Consider the following 17854-nt stretch of genomic DNA (forward strand, 5'->3'; position numbering starts at 1 on the left):
GGATCCTGCTATGCAGGAGGAAATCACAATTTTATTTGTGTGGAGCAGCAGTTATCTGATGTGTATGCTGAGAACTTCCTAAGTTCTCTTCTCTCACCTCTTGGGTGTAATTTTTTGTTTTTCTGTCTTACATATAATATTTGTACTCTGTTTCTTTTTGTGGTTTTAGGAAATTGTGATTTGTTGGTAAAAATATTATTTATTCATTTTATGTACTGTTTTAAATGGTTATATTTGGTAGAATGGGTCTTTGAGTGAAAATTAGACTGGCTTAGATTGTTACAAGAGATGGTGGGATTTTAACTGCAGACTGCATTTTCTGGTTCACTCCCTTGCTCCTGACACTTTTCCTCACACATTTTCTGGGGAGAAAAGTGAACACCACCACTCCCACCCCCGGCCACTTCTCAGGCTTTGGGTCTCAGGCTGAATTGAACCACTGGCTGTCCTGGCTCTCTAGCTGGCTGACGGCAGGTCATGAGACTTCACCTCCATAACCACGTGAGCCATTTCCTATAATAAATCTCCTCAGATATTTATCTCTATATATACTGTTGGATTTGTTTCTTTGGAGAAACCTGACTAGGTTTTAAGTCTAAAACTCCCACCTGGGAAATTGCTATAGTATGTGTGGGAAATTAATATATGATGACAGCAATTTCAAATCAGGTGGGGCAAGGACACATTTTCCCATCAAGTTTTGGAACAACTGACTGACCGTATGTAAAACATGTTCCAAATGGATTAAGGATTTAATGTAAAAAAATATACTTCTAAGATTTAAATCTAAGGAGACAAGACTACAAAATGCACAAATCTGTAATACCAAAAAGAAAGGAACAATCTGGATGATGGGCTTAACAGGATACCTTAGCTAAATTATTCTACAGCCACACAAGGGAATATTACACAGCTGTTAAAAGTTATATGGATCTGTGTTTACTGACACAGTAAAATATTATTTCAGAAAAGCAGGTTACAGGACAGCAATTTTGTTTAAAAGGGTCAAATTCAATGAGGTATTTAAATAGATTCATTTACATAAAACTGTATCTAGTCATGTTACAGTATGCATGCAGGTGCCTACATGGACACACGCAAATGTGCCCAGGGGTCAAATCCATCCGGAGAACAGAACTGCAGGTATGTTTTATTGTCTTCTTTCCACTTTTCTGATGGTTTGGATTTCCTGTAATGAATAGTTTACTTTTTTACAACAGAAATTTTTTATTTTGGAAAAACACAAAGATGCTGCCACTCATCAGTTGAATGAAAATATGCTTTGTTCTGCAGAGATGCTGGTGAATTTGTTCTCTCTTTAGGTAAACTGGGGCTGGACAGGAAGGCCATGAGCCATCAGGGAAAACACTAAGAATCCGAGAGGAATGACCCCATGTGGCATGTGAGAACACACAGCTAGCTCTGACTTCATGTTACTAGAAGGAAAAGGCCTGGAATTATTATAAAGGGCACTCATGCCAAAACAGGAATTAAGCACTTAGGACCCCATACAAAGCTTAAACTTAAGAGGACAAATAAAAAGGTTCCAAATTTCAAACAGCCAGCCAAACCAGACAGAGCAATGTCTAGAATTGCTTTCCTTTTCTTTTATATATACATTTTTTATTTCAATAACTGCATAATAAAGGCAATTTTCCTTCTTGGGCTGCCAGCTCTCTTTGGGGGTTCTCAAAGGAGTCCCCCTCAAATTATATTCCTTATATCACCCCAAACTTTTCAATTAGCCAAGCCTAGCCTAGGGGCTTTCAAGCTGCTAATCATCTAAAATGATGTCAGGCAACCGTACAAAGTAAATTGTGGTGAGCACGACTCATTTAAAGATGAAAATTTACATGGACACCAGGAGAGGGTTTTTTTGTTGTGTTTTTGCAAATTTTATTTTAGAGAGCAAGCCCAACCCTGGTCCTGTAAGACTGAGCAGATATTATGCCTCCTTTTCCTCTACTTTTGCTGTGTGGATGACCTCCTTTCTCTAGTAATACAAAAGTAAGCATCATTTCTCCCATCCTAAATACTATAAAATCTGAATTAGAGAAGATTGGTCAATGAAGCTTTACTGAGTCCATCCATAATGTTGACCTTTTACTACTTCAAGGAAAAATTATACTTTTAGCCTTTGGGGGGAAAAAAAACAGAAATCAAGGAAACTGCTGACTATTTATTATCTTTTATTGAGTTCTGCTAAATGCTGTAAGTGCTTAAGTATAAATTAATGCCTACTGAGGATTTTTTTTTTAACTCAAGCAGTACTTCAAGAGTTGATACAATCCAGCTGACTTTTTAGGACATTCATAATCGCAAACACCTGGAGAACTGCCGTGGGTGGTAGACGGAATCAGGAGTGTTGTGTTCAAACTCCAGAGTGGCGTGTGTCTAATGAAGTAAGAAATCTGGAATCTCAAACAGGCGTTCTCATAAAGGACTTGCCATGCTTCTGGAAGTCCTTTCCTTCTTCAAGTCATAAATTTTCCATGAGTCTTTACTAAATCTTTCTGCTTCCTTGTCAGTTCTTATTTCTGTGTGTGTTGTATTTGGAAGGAAAAGGACAGAAATCCACACCAATAATGAAAGAAACGTGTCACTTGCTATGTGAAACTTAGGAAAGGTGTACCTCAAGGAGCTATAAATTCATTCTGAAGAATTACTGCACAAGATAAAATTTGTTTCTTTCTCTCTGCCTGGTATTTAGAAGGAAGAGTGTGTCGATGGTGTTACACACGTGAGACTTATTTTTTGAAGCAAGAAGTTTATAGTACAGATAAAACTGTTTCTTTGAATTTCCATTCACCCTAAAGTGGTGGCTTTTTTTCTATTGGTAGCTGAGTTGGAAAAAGAGAAAAACCAAAACAGGAGTTGAGGTCCTGGCTGATGAGAGGCCAGCAGGGACCACGTTGCACAAGAGAAGTGACTAGCTGGCCTGCAAGGGTTCAAAGCGTAATGTTTGAATCCATACAATTAAGGACCCAAGCTATTTTACAGATTTGTTTTAATAAAGAGCAATCATTGAGAAACCTGGAAAATCAGCTCACCCAATCCCACATAACACTGTCACAAGTCCCAAAAGGTGGTTTTAGCAGAAAAGGAAAAGATAACCAACATGGTTTAGGTATTCAGCCAAATATTTTAAAGTTCTACCAGGTCCTGCACTGTCATTTCCTGCCCCAGCCCTGCAGGGGTGCCAATGCTTTGGGGCAGCCTGCGACGCTGCCCCCTGCTGGTGGGGCCCTGCCTAGGGGAACGGCTCTGGCTTTCTGGTCCTTCCTGGAATCTCAGGTTTGCCTTTCACGATGGGTGAGATGTGGGGTGAAGTTCTTTAACTTCTTTAGAGCCTCAGTTTCTTCAAGCACAACAAAGACCCAGGAGATGACCTCACCAAGTGTGCTGAGGACTAAATGGGTCAGGTGTGCACAGTACCCGGCACACACCAAGTGTTAGTTCTAGAATTTGTACATCTGACACTTCCTGGGGCAGAGGGTCCTCCCTCAGATCCTCACTCGCTTCTTGACATGTATTTACCCCCACAGTCTCATGGTCTGCTTCCTCACTTCATTTAAGCTTCTCTTCAAATGTCACCACCTAAGAAAGGCTGCCCCCAACCAGCCCATCAAATCAGTCAATCTGTTCTTTATCCTTCCACCCTAATTTGTTTCTTCTTCCTAACTTTTCCATGAAGGGACACTGTCCATATAATTATTTGGTTATTTACTTATAGTCTGTCTTCCCTAAGAGAGTGTAGCCTCCCAAAGGTTGCAGCATACAGCTGGCACTGAAGACTTGTTGAATGAATGAATGAATGAATGAATGAATGAATAGTAGCATCTTCAATAGGCACAGCATTTCAGGATCTACAAAGCATCTGATCCTGAGAATGTATTATTATCTACATGTTCTTGATGAAAGCACTGTAGCTTAGTGTGATTAGGCTTACACATTAATAATAGCAGAGCAAGGACTTAAATTAACACTTTCTGTCTCTGATAATAAAACTCTTTCCACCATCCCACGGTGCCTCACAAATGCTGATGCCCTCTCAGCAGTAACCTATGCACTGTGAGCCCAGGGCTCACCTTCCAGGAGAGATCTGACAAGAGTCACAAGAGCAGCCAGGATTGCCACCTGCAGGGCCTTCTGGTGAACTGGCCACTTCTGGCAAAGAAAGGGTCTTTGTGCCACTGTACACAAAGCTGCAAATGCGCCTCACAGTTCCAGGGTAAGGTGGAAAAGAGGCTGATGGAGGGACAGGCAGCCACAGGATCCTGAGATAAGGTGATCGTGGTGTAACTCCAGGGGTGTAGGAGGGAATAAGTTCCCAGCCCAGGGCAAATAAACCTTTGAAGCCAAAATCAGTCAAAGGGAGAAATAAACTGGGAGAAATCCATCTACTGCTTACAAGCAGTCATCTACTCCTGCTGTCTCTCACTATCTAGCTATAAAGACCCCACCAAACCTCTTCAGTCCAGGTGTGAGCTCGCTCTCCACCCACTTTGTAATCACCTACAGGCATGGAGATGAACTACTTCTCTCCACCCCCTGGAAATATCAATTGATATGGAGATGCACTAAGGCCAAGTGAAAGACACTGGAAATACTGCAGTTTTACCCACCCTGGGATCCTTCTCTCATGTAGACCCTGGAGAGTTCTACCCAACAATGTCTAACCACAGAAAAAAACAACTTAGAGGCAATTTTCCTTTTATATTTTTTCATTGCTCCCATCCTCAAAAGTCTCCCCTATCAATTAATTTTCCTTTAACTCTGAGTAAAATTCTAGACATGCACATCAAAGTTCTAGATCATATTCCCAAATCCAACTACTCAGGTAGGCTAAATTGCAGACACCCTGAGAACCTGCCAGCTGCTTCTAGAACCCTAGGGCCAGGACTGCCTGCCCTTCCTCTTCAAACCCCACTCAGGATTCAACCTTTTGGGGAATCTCTTCAGACAAACAACTGCTGGCTTCCCCAGGCAACCATCAGGCCAGCTTCTTGGCAGATACCACTTACCTCTTGTAAAACTGTGGTCAAGGTGTTCATGTCTACTGTTTTATTTCCCAAGTTATAGTGAAGGGGCCTCAAGAGAATGGTTTGCCAACCTCTATGATTACCAAATTTCCCACATATAAAAGAGTGTGTCTGCACCCGGGGGTGGGGGTGGGGAGTGGGCAGTTGCAAGTATTGTTGCTTAAGAGTGCCCTCTGCTGATCCTAATGCTGTGTGCTCAGACTGCTGATAATTAAGTACGTCTTCTTAGTGGCGTGTGGTGTCTCTGCTTAAAGACCATGTGTCCATGTGGCAGGTGGCCATCTAGTCATCAAGGGATGAGCTGTATTGTGGTGTAGAGGGACATTTCCCTGCCAAGGCAGACATCTAAAAATGAAGGGGTCCCAGGCAGGTCTGGGGCTCAAAGGGCTCAGACACAGAGAGAGGCTTAAGGGGGTGATGTCAATTTCCCTCCTGTTTTAAGACCTTGCTAACATTTCATTACAACACTATCTAATTTAATTAAGCAGCAGATACCTTTTAATGGCTTCATTATTATTATTCCCTGATACAATTCACTGTAGAGACTTAACTGGTCAAACTTTCAGTGAATGTGTTCATTATACTTGATGTTACTAGGCCACAGTTCTCAGGATTTGGGGCTTCAGGAAGAAATAAAGCATTTTCTAATATAGGGTTCTGATACAGGGAAGCCAATTTTTTCTTTCTTTTGTCTTTTCTAATAAACTTTTAATTTTGGAATAATTTTTAATCTCTTTCATTTTGACTTGCATAAGTGAAAATGTCATCACAAACTCAAAAATGGGAAGGTAGAAATCACCCAAAAGGTACAGGGCGGATCATCCCTTCCCTACTGTCAGGAAGCTACCGCTCCAGCAGTGGGGACACTACTGAAACAGTCAGATAAGAGAAGTGAATGCTCAAGAGCAGAGCTGTCCAACCAGTCTCAGTGAAAACACAGATAATTTGGCCGAGGAAGAATCTGGAGGGATAGAGGGTAATTCAGGGAGGAGGCAGCCTCCCCAGCTGGTCCATGAAAGATCAAAATATTGGGGAAAAGCTGAGATGGAGGACATAAAACTAAACAGAAGGAGGGAAAGAATTCTTCGGTTGTAATGAAGGGTCACAAGCAATTAAAGCATGATTTTGTTAATGATCATGTTATTACTAGATGATGAATGGTCCCTTGTTGAACACAAGAAATTAAATGATTGTCTTCAAATACACAAGCACTTAATCAACCTAAACCATTTCTTCATTATACAGGAAGTTCAGAGAAGTGAGAGCGCTACTTTGCACTTACAAGCAGGACAATTTGGATCCCTGAACCATGAAAGCATTGGATCCCACAGTGAGTGAGCAGCACAGTGAGTATGAGGTGTTCACAGTTTGGGGCTCGGTGTCACCCGTGTCATCTATGGCACTATTTCTAACAGCGTTAATGTGGCAATGCACCGAGACAGTACCAGATGTACAGAAAGGGAACTCTGTTCCTGAAGGAGTAGGAGCCTGGCCGAGTGGACAAGCATGGGCTTGGGGTCAGGCGGGCCCGCCCAATCCTGCCTTGTATGGGCTGCGTGAGCTTGACCAAGTGTTAAAAGAGAAACAATCCCCAAATAGAGTCATTTTGTTAGGTGGAAAGACAGACATGAGCAGCTGGAAAGAACATAAGGTTCAAAGGAAAAGCCGCCCAAATTCTGCCCGGGAGGGGGTCCCATGTGGAGACAACAAAGGCTTTGCAGGGAGATGCCACACTCACTGAGAGGGACGGCTATACAGACCCCACCCTGTCAGTCAAAGAGGCGCCTCCCAGCCAGAATGCAATATATAAAGAGGCCTTCTGCCTAAAAGTTCGGGGCCTTTGTCCCCTTAGAGTGTATAAATAAAGCTTTCACTCTGCTTTGCTGCGTCTCTGCCTTTCAATTATTTCTTGAAGCGGAGACAAGGACCAAGTAGAACGAACTCAACCAGTAACAACCTGCCCCCTTCACAGCAATTCCAGACCTGATTATAGCTTCACCCTATCCCAGCATTGTGACCTTTTAACAGTCAATCTGAAATTTCCAGATCAGCACTAGTAAGGCAATCTGCATGATAAAAGCCCTGCCACTCCCTTCCCCCAAAAGGAAGATGTCCTGCCCTGTAAGAATCCTGTATTTTCTTTGGCTAATAATTGCCCCCACCCTCCCATCTATAAAATCCATCTAGCAAGTAGAGGGGAAGCTGCCTGAGTCTTGGATTGTTTAACAAACCAAGTAGATCTTCAAACTTAACTCAGTTGAATTTTGTCTTTTTAACATGTCACCACTTCTCCCAGCCTCTGTTTCCTCATCTGTAAAATACGGGGCTCAGAGTTGGAAAGAGGCTTAGAGGTAATGTACTGAAAGCTTGTGAAGCTTCTCATAAAGCTGGAGCTAATATTATTGCATAGCGTATCTCCTTCAGGTTTAATCCTGCCTGGTCAGGCAGGGACTTCATTTTAAAAGAGTCAACTGAGGGATGACTCTGAAGCAGCTATGCTAATAGTGTCCAAGATGTGCAAGAAGCTTTTTATCATGTAATGATCTATGTTTATTTATTTTGGACTTATTCTTAGTTTCACTTAGGAAGCATTATTTTACATTTGGTGACATAAAACCATATTTAATGAATGGTTTGTTACAAAACCCCTCCAATTTGTCTACTTAAGACCTCTAGGAATGTAGTCTCTCAGACTTGCATAGTTTCTGTTTGCAATTGTAATAGGGTAGGGGTGGGCGGATAGGGAAATTTGCTGGGAACTTATTTGGACTACTTTCGAAGAATATTTCGGTTAAACTGCTATTTTCCCTCTTGTGACCTATGCTTGTTGACAAAGACAGGGTTTCATTGCTGCGTGGGGCTGTCCTGTGTACTCGAAGACGTTTAGCAGCATTCCTGGCCTCTACCCACTAGATGGCAGTAGCTCCCTCCAGTTAGTATAACCAGAAATGGCTCCAGAAATTGCCACAACCCACTATGCACAAAATCACCTCCAGTTGAAAACCACTGACATAGACAGTCTAAATGCCAGACTTTCAGACTAAAGATGATTCTAACTTAGAGCGAGTGTGTTAACTTGGAGCTTCAGGATATAAAATGCTGGCCATTCATGTAAGTAGAGCTGCAGCTTGGCTTTGAAGGCCCAACCCACAGCTTTAGATCCCACCCCACCCTATACATCACATTTTTAATCTGTCTAAACTAGTCACTGTTTCAAATATATTCCCACACCATGTTCTTTACCTTTTCCTTCCCTGTCCAGAATCATATCTAATTTATTCATTACGTTTCAGTAAATGGCCAGTTTTTCCCTGAAACCCTCCCAGATCTTTGTTACACACACACACAGCTTTAATATCCTTTCAGTCACAGTAAGGGAACATGTTGAAGTGGAGAAAGGTATGCTTTTTAATTTGAAGCAGGCATACCCAAGAATCAAGGTGTAAGTGGAAATAACCTGGATACCCAGCAACAGACGACTGGATAAACAAAACATGGCATATCTATACAATGGAAGATGGTTCGGCCATAGAGAGGAATGGAGTTCCGCTACATGCTACAACATGGATGAACCTTGAAAACATCATGCTAAGTAACAGAAGCTAGACACAAAAGACCACAAACAGCATGAAGTCCTTTTATATGAAATGTTCAGAACAGGCAACTCCTTAGAGACAGAAAGTGTGGCTGCCAGGGGTTGGAAGTGGGAATGAGGAATGACTACTAAGAGCTGTGGGCTTTCTTTAGGGGCGATGAAAATGTTCTGGAATCAGTGGTGACAGTGGCACAGTCTTATGAAAACCTAAAACCACTAAATGTTTTTTTAAAAGCTTCGTGAATACATACTGCTGTCTCTCGTTGCATGTGTCTGTTTTCTCTCTAAGCACTATATCTTCCTTTGGAATTGTACCATGAATTTTCCTTTCTTTGCATCATTCTTTTTTGGGTTTTTTGCATTTTTCTTTTCTTTGTAATAGTCTGTGGAAGTATCATTCATTAAAAGAGTCTATCTTCCCCACAGTAAAATTTATAATAAACCACTAAAGGAAAGATGAAGGTATAATCTTTGCTTTTTATACAAATTCTACACTAGACCGTAACAATTCTGGACCTTGCCTTTCCAACTATAATGGACATTATATTAGGATATATCAAGCTGTGACATTCTTCTTAATGGCTGTGCAGCATGTTGTCGTATGGACACGTGTATTTCAACCACTAGTTCCCAACTGGGGGCAATCTGGCGACCCCAAAGTAGACAGTTGGCACTATCTGGAGACATTTTTTCGTGTCACTACTGGAGGTAGGGGGGGAAGCTAGTGAATAGAGGCAAGAGATGTTGCCAAACATCCTACATGCATAGCCCCCCCACAGCAAAGAATGATCCACCCTATATGTCAACAGTGCCAAGGCCGAGAAGCCTCGATTTCAACTGTCCATGATTAAGAAAAATTTAAACTAGTCACAGTATTTGTTTGAGTTTTGCATAATATTCCATCTCCCAGATATATAATAATTTCTCCATTTATAATTTCCAGATAGAATCATCCCCCTATTATTTTGGATTCTTACTTTCTTTTTCACAACTTTTAAAGATTACAATGGAATAAACATTTGTGTAACAAGCCTTTGTTCTTCCTCTGTTTTTATTCCCCCAGGAAATTATTGGGTTCTTAGCAGTAGCATTACAGGGTTAAAGGGGAATAACTTTCTCCTCTGGCATTATATGGGGTTCTTATTGTTCTTATGAATGATATGTTCCCTGCATTATATCTGGCTATTGCTTTTATGCAGGTAAGTGGGTTATTTTTTGCATAGTTATTGAATTCAGTCATTTACTAAGAGGTTTTTGTTGATATTCTTAGCATGGTGATGCCAAGGGGAGTCTTGGGGGTGAGGGTGGCTTTAGCTTTCTCCCTGTAATTTGTTAGTGTCACCCCAAATCTTGACAAATGAACGCATAAGCTAAAATCCGTGTGCCTGTACTGTAACCACAGCTTCCGGACAAGACCTGTACCCTCCATCCTCCTCCAATCACATCACTGCCCAAACCTGGACACTGCCACTGTGGGGTTTTCTTTTGTTAGCAAATTATCTAGAAGTAAATAATTTTTCCTCCTCCCTTCCAATAGCTGTAACCCTTATTAATAGGCTCACAGCTTCTAGAACCATATTAAATGGTAATGGTGCTGGTAGACATTCTTGACCTTTTTTCTCAAATTAACAAAATTATGTCTGATATCTTGATGTTATTAGGTATTGATGTAAAGCAAAGACATGGGACAAGCATCATGATGAATTTTTCCTGCCTATTAAGAAAAATGCCAAGATACAGATAGTACAGTAAAAACAGGAGGGACTCCATCTCAAAGCTGAGATTCCATTTTAAAAACCAGGGAGTTAGAGGAGGTAAGATTCCTAACATATTTTATAGTATTCAGCCAACAACCAGATCCTATCTTAAGGCAGGGCAAGTAGTCCTAAATGGTGTGTTTCCACTGCTTGGTGGTAACTACTATCTTGGAGAAATATAGGATTAGTAAATTCCTTAAATTTACTTTACAGAATATCTAGAGGACTCTGGATAATGACATAATGTTTCTCCCAGGAATAGATATCATGAGACCAGTCAAGCCTATGCCCCCACCCCCCACCCTTTGCCCCATTCTTGAAGTCCTTAAAAGACACGAATCCTCAGCATTTAAGTGCACCTCCTCTCTGAAGCTGCCTGCAGTCCCCTTTCTCTGAATGTGTACTTTGCCTTAAATAAAGCCTTCTTGCTTTTCGACTTACTGGTTTTGTCTCCGCACTCTTCCAAGCCTCTTGGGAGATTAGTAAGAAACCCCTTTTCCCAGTGGTAAACATCTTTGTTCCTTTGTTCAGTTTTCTAGATTTAAGCACAAGTCTTCACTCTGTTTTACTTCAAACAAGTAGGAAAGGGATACTAAGTTCTCTGATTTGGCCTTGCAAGTTCCCGTCACCTGGGTGACCCAGATAGGACAGCAGCTGCTGCCCGAAAACCTTTCTTTGCCTTTGGGAAGTTCTCAGAACATAATCGCACTCCACCCCGTGCTCTGCAGCTCCCCCAAATCCCTAGAGGCTTAGTTCTCATGCTGTGCAGATCCAGGTGGGCCCTGGACGCCAGGTGACGCTGGCTTCAGGAGCTGGCAAGGGATCAGCCCTGTGCCGAGCAGGAGTTCCATGAGCTTCCCTCTACTCCCGCTGTTCTGCCTTCCTCTCTGCTGCCTGCACGCCTGCTGCCATTCACTGCCACTCTCGCTTTAATGAATTCCTTCCTTACCTACAGTTGCCAGACCTGCTCCTGAATTCTTTCTCAGAGTCAAGAACCCTCCCTCCTCTGGGTTGAGGTTTCACCTAGTGAGCAGGGAGAGACCTCCCCAGACGCAGCTGCCCAATGACAATATGACAGAGGATGTTCATTGCACAGCAGAAAGTCTTCATGATGCTGAGAAAATACTTTTCTTTCCTATTTTTCCTAGAGTAGTTTTTTTCTTTCCAAAATGAATTTTGAATTTAATCAAGCTGGGTTTTTTTTCCAGCCTTGATTCAACAATGGAATAGTTTAGTTTTGAACATGCACACAGCAAGCTAGGAAAAACAGGCTGTGCAGGCGACGGGAGGTTAGACTCCGGTTATAAGCTTTAGGTGTGAATCACCAGGACCTTTCCTTCCTCTCCAGGGTATTGTTCAGGCATTGCATGCAAACACTGCTGGCTGCCAACCAGTACATACGAGTGTGGCATTTCTGATGGGCATGCCCTTGGAAACAGGATGGGTCTGTCCTGAAGAAAATAAAAGAACCTGTGGAGGCCTGTAGTGAAAAACTTTTAAAATGTCCCTGTGAAGCAGGCATGATGATTTACCCCTAACAGTTCTTAAATTTAAGTAAGTAAGAGTGCCCAACCACGTTGGTTCCCCAGGACTGAGGGGTTCCTAGGAACATGAGCCTTTCAGTGCTAAAACTGGTAAGCCCACAGGCTATAAATTAAAGGATGACTTTGAAAGGCACAAAATACTGTTTCTTCTCAGAGTAGGTGAAGAGTTCATCAAGAGTTTGTGAACTTTACTTCTTTTTCAAGCTAAACTCTGGCAGGGAATGGGTAAGAAAGGCCATGGATTTTTCAGATGGTTCTTTGTTTCTGATCATTTATAGCTGCCCTAAGCAAATCAAGCTATCAGGCCTGACTGGAAATTGCTAACTGCAAGATTATTCAACCCTTAACTACTCAGGACTTTCGAAAACAATGTTCCCCAGAGTCCAAACTCCACACTGAATGCATTTTCCCCTTTGTCCTGTGGCACCGGCTGTGCCTCCCTCTCCTGGGCTTTCCTTCTTCCTCAATTTTCAGGCAAGTTTTTAACAGAATACATTTAAGTATCCAAACCAAAGAGATCAGTTTAAAAAAAACGATTAGCCACTAAGTGAAATCAGGTTCTTGTTATTACCTCATAGAATTATAATATTTCTAGTTTGGAAAATCATCTGGCTGGGCATGTCTCAAATTGTAATGTGCATGTCAATCACTCGAGGATGTTCTTGAAATGCAGATTTTGATTCTGTAGCTCAGATGTAGAGCTTGAGACTCCAGGGGGTACCACTCCTGGTTCACAGAAGATCGCCCTCAAGGTAGTAAGAATTTTGTAGAGTAATACGCTCCACATTTCTTCGATCACATATCACTATTAGTTTTAAAAAATGTGAACATGCACTCAAAACACGTATTTTTTTTACATTCATGTTAGGAAAGCATAATTTCATTTTTATTTTAAAAATTAATGTAAGCTCTAATATTTTATTCCAGCACAGCACTGATTCACCTCATGCACAGCCTATTTTGAGGGCCACTGATGCTGCTAACACTGCTGACGGTAACATTCAGTGCATGCTTGTATTTCTCCAGGCATAAGGAAATCGCTTTGATCAGGGAGCCTATTTTATCTTTGCATAACAAAATGTTAGAAAGTTCCTTCTATTGGTTTGTATCTGTGCTTTGTATCCAAAGGTTTGTCATGCAAAACAAACCTAATCCCTCTTAACACTCTCGTAACTCCTATCACTGAAAAGGCCCTAATTTCCTTAAAATATAAAGACCTTCTATCGCAGAATATTATCAGCAATCTAAAAGAAAAAAATTGGCCAAGGATATAAATAGTATGGTGAACAAGTGTTTAAAAATGAGAAGGTAATCAACCTCATTCAGATAAGAGAAATGCAAATTAAAACTATGGTGAGACATAATTTTTCACTTGTCAAAATGGCAAAGATAAAGAAAAGCTGAGTAAATAGAGTGTGTTGGTGATGCTGAGGGAAAACAGAAACCCTCACATACATCGCTGTGGTACTTGTTAGGCAGGAAAACAGCTATGAGTGGGGTGGAGACGGAATCAAGGCCATAAAGCCCACTACAAGGGACTCAAAGAGTTAACCAGCTAAAACTAGAAATCCAGAAAAGACTGAGATAATCAGTTAATCAGTTAAAGCTCAAAAGGCCAGGAGCAACTTGGCCTGGAAATGTTTGAATATTCCCCAGATAAGTATCTGAGCACAGCCCATGTCTTCATTGTGTCAATTAGATAATGCCATTTTATGATTTACTTGGCCTGCTAAAAGGCCCAGCTATAAACTGCATAATAAAGACAGGAAAAACTCCATATTAAAGCTAAAGTTGCATTTTAAAACACAAGAAGTTAGGAAGATTCTTAGCTTACTCTTTAGCAAACAGATGATACTCAGCCCACCTTGGGGGCCCAGGCCAGCGGTCTTGTTTGATATGCTCCCAGACCAAGAAGCTGCTATCTCAGGGAGAAATCAGAGCAGTAAATTTCTTGTGTTAATTTTAAATATTCAGGGACCACTTAACAAATATGCACCCCTAGCCCTTTATCACATTCCTGAAAAATCCTTTAAAGGGGGAACCCTCAACCTTTCAGGGCACTTGTCTCTCTGAGGTCACCCATACTTTGTAAGTGCATAACCTTGACTTTTTCTCAATCTTTCAGCACACCTCTCTCTGAGGTGTTGCCCACACTTTCTAAGTGCATAGCCTTAAGCTTTGTCTCTCTGACTTTTCAGGGCGCCTCTCCTCCCTGAGGTCACCTGCACTTTTTCTCTCTTTAAGTAACTTTAAATAAAACTTTTCCTCTACTTCGCTACTGTGTCTCTGCCCTTCAATTCTTTGTCGCGGTGGAACTGAGGAAAATACACTATGCCCCCCTAACAGTACAACCTTCACAGCAGGTGCTTGGTGAAGCCATTAAAGATTAGTTTTTTGAGAAATACTGGGAAAATGCTAACAGTATAATGTTGGGTTAAAAAAAGGATGCAGAACATGTAACATGATACCAGGAAAAAAGTACAAGAAAATACATCAAAACAATAACAACACCTATTTCTGGATGACAAGACAACATAACAGGTGATTCTAACTTTGTTTTTACACTAATTAGCATTTTCAAAATTTCTAACAAGCCTTTAGAAAATGTTCCAGGGAGGAGGTGATGAGAACATACAAGTAGGCCTTGTTTTAAACTGCAGATTTTTAACATTCACCTTAAGAGACAGCTGGCTCACCTACACTCCTGGGGAAAACTGATAACTGTCTATACTAGTTACTTGTGGTAGTTATGTTTTATAAAGTTGCCATGGTCACTGAACTAGAAACACTGAACCACTGCTCTGGGGAAATACAGAGTTGTGTCCCTGAGCCTCTGACTACAATAGCTGCATCAATCAATCAACACACAGTCTCACACTTTAGAACACTAGATGATGGCACTTTAGCACTACATTTGGGGGCCATTTTAAACAGTGAAATCACCCACAAAAAGCACAACAGTGTGACAAATGTGGCACTGAACAGACCTCAAGACCTCAAGGACACTCGATGACGGTACGAGAGCTGGAACAGAAAGGCAGAGTGTAGCCCTGTTCCTCCTCAGCTGCAAAAGTGCACATTGGGCTGCTCCAAGCATGCCCACAAATGATGGCTCCAGCCCACAAGTAAGGATTTGGGGTTTGCAAATACATTTTAGGAGGTGAATTCACGAACACAGCATCCACAAATTATGAGGATTAGCTGTAAGTATAACTACAGTTTTAAGGAAATTCTTACTCAAAAGTAAAGAGCCACTGGTGAGATCCCTCATCTTTTCATCAGTGAAAAGATGGCTGTCTTTGAACAAGGAAGTAAGCTCTCACCAGACACCAAATTTGGCACCTTGGATTCCCCAGCCTCCAGAATTGTGAGAAATAAATTCCTCTTGTTTATAAAGCAAAAAAAAAAAAAGTAAAGAGCCAATGAACTCTTCACAGAGTAAAGTGGAGTACCTTACAATTTATAAATTGTAATTTATAAAGGAAATTGAATTTCCTTTCCATGATGGAAAGGAAAGCAATGTGTTTCATCATTCATTTTATGTAAAATATTCATAGCCTTCAGCAAAAATTCTTTTTATTACCCAATTAACTTCAGCTGGTCTCTGTCTAGGTGGTTCTCTCCACCTGTAGAACATGGAGATGTATGGGATTATCTCAGCTGAAGCAATTTACAGCCCTCTTGGCCTTAGAAGGAGAGGTTGCAGCAATGCCTAACTTTACAGCCACAATATGATAGCAGCCATCATAAAGGTCTAATGTGCATGAGACTGGTAAAAAGATAATGCTATGGGGACCAAATGAAGGAGAAGTGCATCCTCTTGGAATTGTCTGGAAAACGTGATGGAGATAGAGTTATCCGAAAAGACCTTGAAGGATTAGTAAAATGGTCACCAGAGCAGTGGGATGATGGAGTGGCAACCAGAGGCAGAAGGGCACAGTGGGAAGACATGCTCTGGGAACCGGTCAGAACCCAGCACGGGTATAAGGTAAGTTACAGGAATGGCGTCCGTTACTATTGTAAAGCAAGGCACAATACCCCCGAAGTGTTAACAGGGAACAGAACTAGAAGGCAAATGGTAAGTGAAGAAGGGAGACCAGCCCAACTACCTTGATTCTTCATGCTGTTTCCAGCAGCTTCTTGGTTTAGTCAACCTTTACACTGCTGCGGTTAACTCTTAACCAGTTCCTTTCACCTCCCTAACTAGACTGCATACCGAAGGCAAGCAGGGACCACACTGCATTCTTCCTTAGCCTCCCCCCCTCTGCCTTCCACCCACACTCCCCAACACACAAACACACACACCCATCATATAAAAGATCGCCCAAGGCCAACACCTGCATGTCACCAGTCTTCAGTAAATATTTACTCAGTCAATAATTGGCTTGAGAAACAAACTAAGCCCTAGTCTGTTACCTAAGAATAGAGCTTTTTGTACAGAGCAGATGGCTAAACTTTGTTAGTAACTGTCCCTACATTTTTCCAGAATGTATATATGTGTAGAGAATGGGAATCTTGAAAAGTGCCATAATATTGTATTACACATTTTATTTCCTTACATAAAACTGAAAATATGCATTTAGCAGAATCTATAAATTTTATAGTTAAATTTGTAAATATATATGTATGCTTCTGAAATCCTAATTTTTAGGCTATGTTCTATTTCAGCCTCTTGATTCTGTAATTCCTTAGAACTGAGTTTAATTACTAACAGTGTTCTTGGATTGTCTTTGGGGCATAAAATATTTTATTACATAAGGTTAAACATTTCTGAATATTCTTGAAACAAGTATATAAAATTATTTAATCACATCTTAAATTGTTTCTTCTATTGCCAATAAATTATTTTAATTATGTATTTTAAGAAGCCCATTCATACTCTTTATTAACTACTCGAAAAGGAATGTCTTCAGAGGCACAAATTCAAAGAATATTAAAGAGTAAATACTTAAATGTGAATATACTTCTTGTAAAATAGAGAATACAATTTTATAGTAGCCAGTTTAGAGCCCGGAACTCATAATTTAATTTCTGCCTATTACTCATTGCTTCCAACTTCAAATTTTCTATTAGAAGTGATTACTGAATTTAAGAACAGAGGGAAATTTAAAAATACATACCTTTGCAGTTAAATTATTTTACTTACCGTTTCAAAACCTCGATGTGGGTGATCTGGAAATCCACCTGGCCTACCGCCCTTAAATTCATCAAACAGTAAAAACGGATCCAGATTTTTTAACTGAAATAAAGATAAAATTCAGCAGATTAGACATGCCTTTTAAGCCACTCTACTAGGGGCTACAGTTAGGAACACATCTAGCAAAATTCATCAAACACTACATAGCCAATGAGCAACTCTTTGCAATGAAAACTGCTTTCATGGAAGAGCTCCTTACACAGACACACAGATACATAGACACACACACACAGATTCACTAAGTTACCCAGTTGACATTTTACGACAAGTGCAACGAGTGGACAAACATTTGATGATCTTCTAAGATCTAAATAGTCAAGCACAAACAAGGTAACAGCCTGAACAGATTCAAAATCTCATGGGAGGACAGATTAGAAAGCCAGTGTCTGCCCTGTGATGATAAGTGCTCCGGAGGAAGGCAACACTTAAGAGAGGGGAGTGGGATCAGGGGAAGTTCTATCAGGGAGGTGTCACTTGAGCTGGGTCGTGAAGTACACGTAGGAGTTAATTAAGTAGAAGAGGGAGAAGGAAGACTATCTCAAGCAAAAGAGCAGAGAACAGCTTGGCAAGCTTGAAGAACGGCAAGGAGCCGACTGGGGCAAAAGACGCCCACATAGTTATGATACTGAAGGGCTGAGGATAGAGGGCCACATCCTACAGGAGTTTGGGTTTTCTCCTGAAGGTGATGGATTCTGAGCAGAGGTTGAGATGATCATATT

At 41.0% G+C, this 17854-nt stretch overlaps 1 protein-coding gene across 5 annotated transcripts in view; it reads right to left on the bottom strand.

Annotated features, from left to right (window-relative positions):
• Positions 1 to 17854, bottom strand: part of PIR (pirin) — a 110148-nt gene that overhangs the window by 81486 nt on the left and 10808 nt on the right. For all 5 annotated transcript variants that reach the window (XR_012127241.1, XM_037020507.2, XM_037020505.2 and 2 more), the window contains exon 3: positions 17085 to 17177. Coding sequence is in view for 4 of the 5 variants with exons in the window: in XM_037020507.2 (XP_036876402.1) it covers positions 17085 to 17177 (93 nt within the window). In the remaining variant the exon portion in view is untranslated. The remainder of the gene's footprint in view (positions 1 to 17084; positions 17178 to 17854) is intronic.

This window comes from Manis javanica, chromosome X (genome assembly GCF_040802235.1).
Source record: "Manis javanica isolate MJ-LG chromosome X, MJ_LKY, whole genome shotgun sequence".
In the NCBI taxonomy this organism is placed as follows: domain Eukaryota; kingdom Metazoa; phylum Chordata; class Mammalia; order Pholidota; family Manidae; genus Manis; species Manis javanica.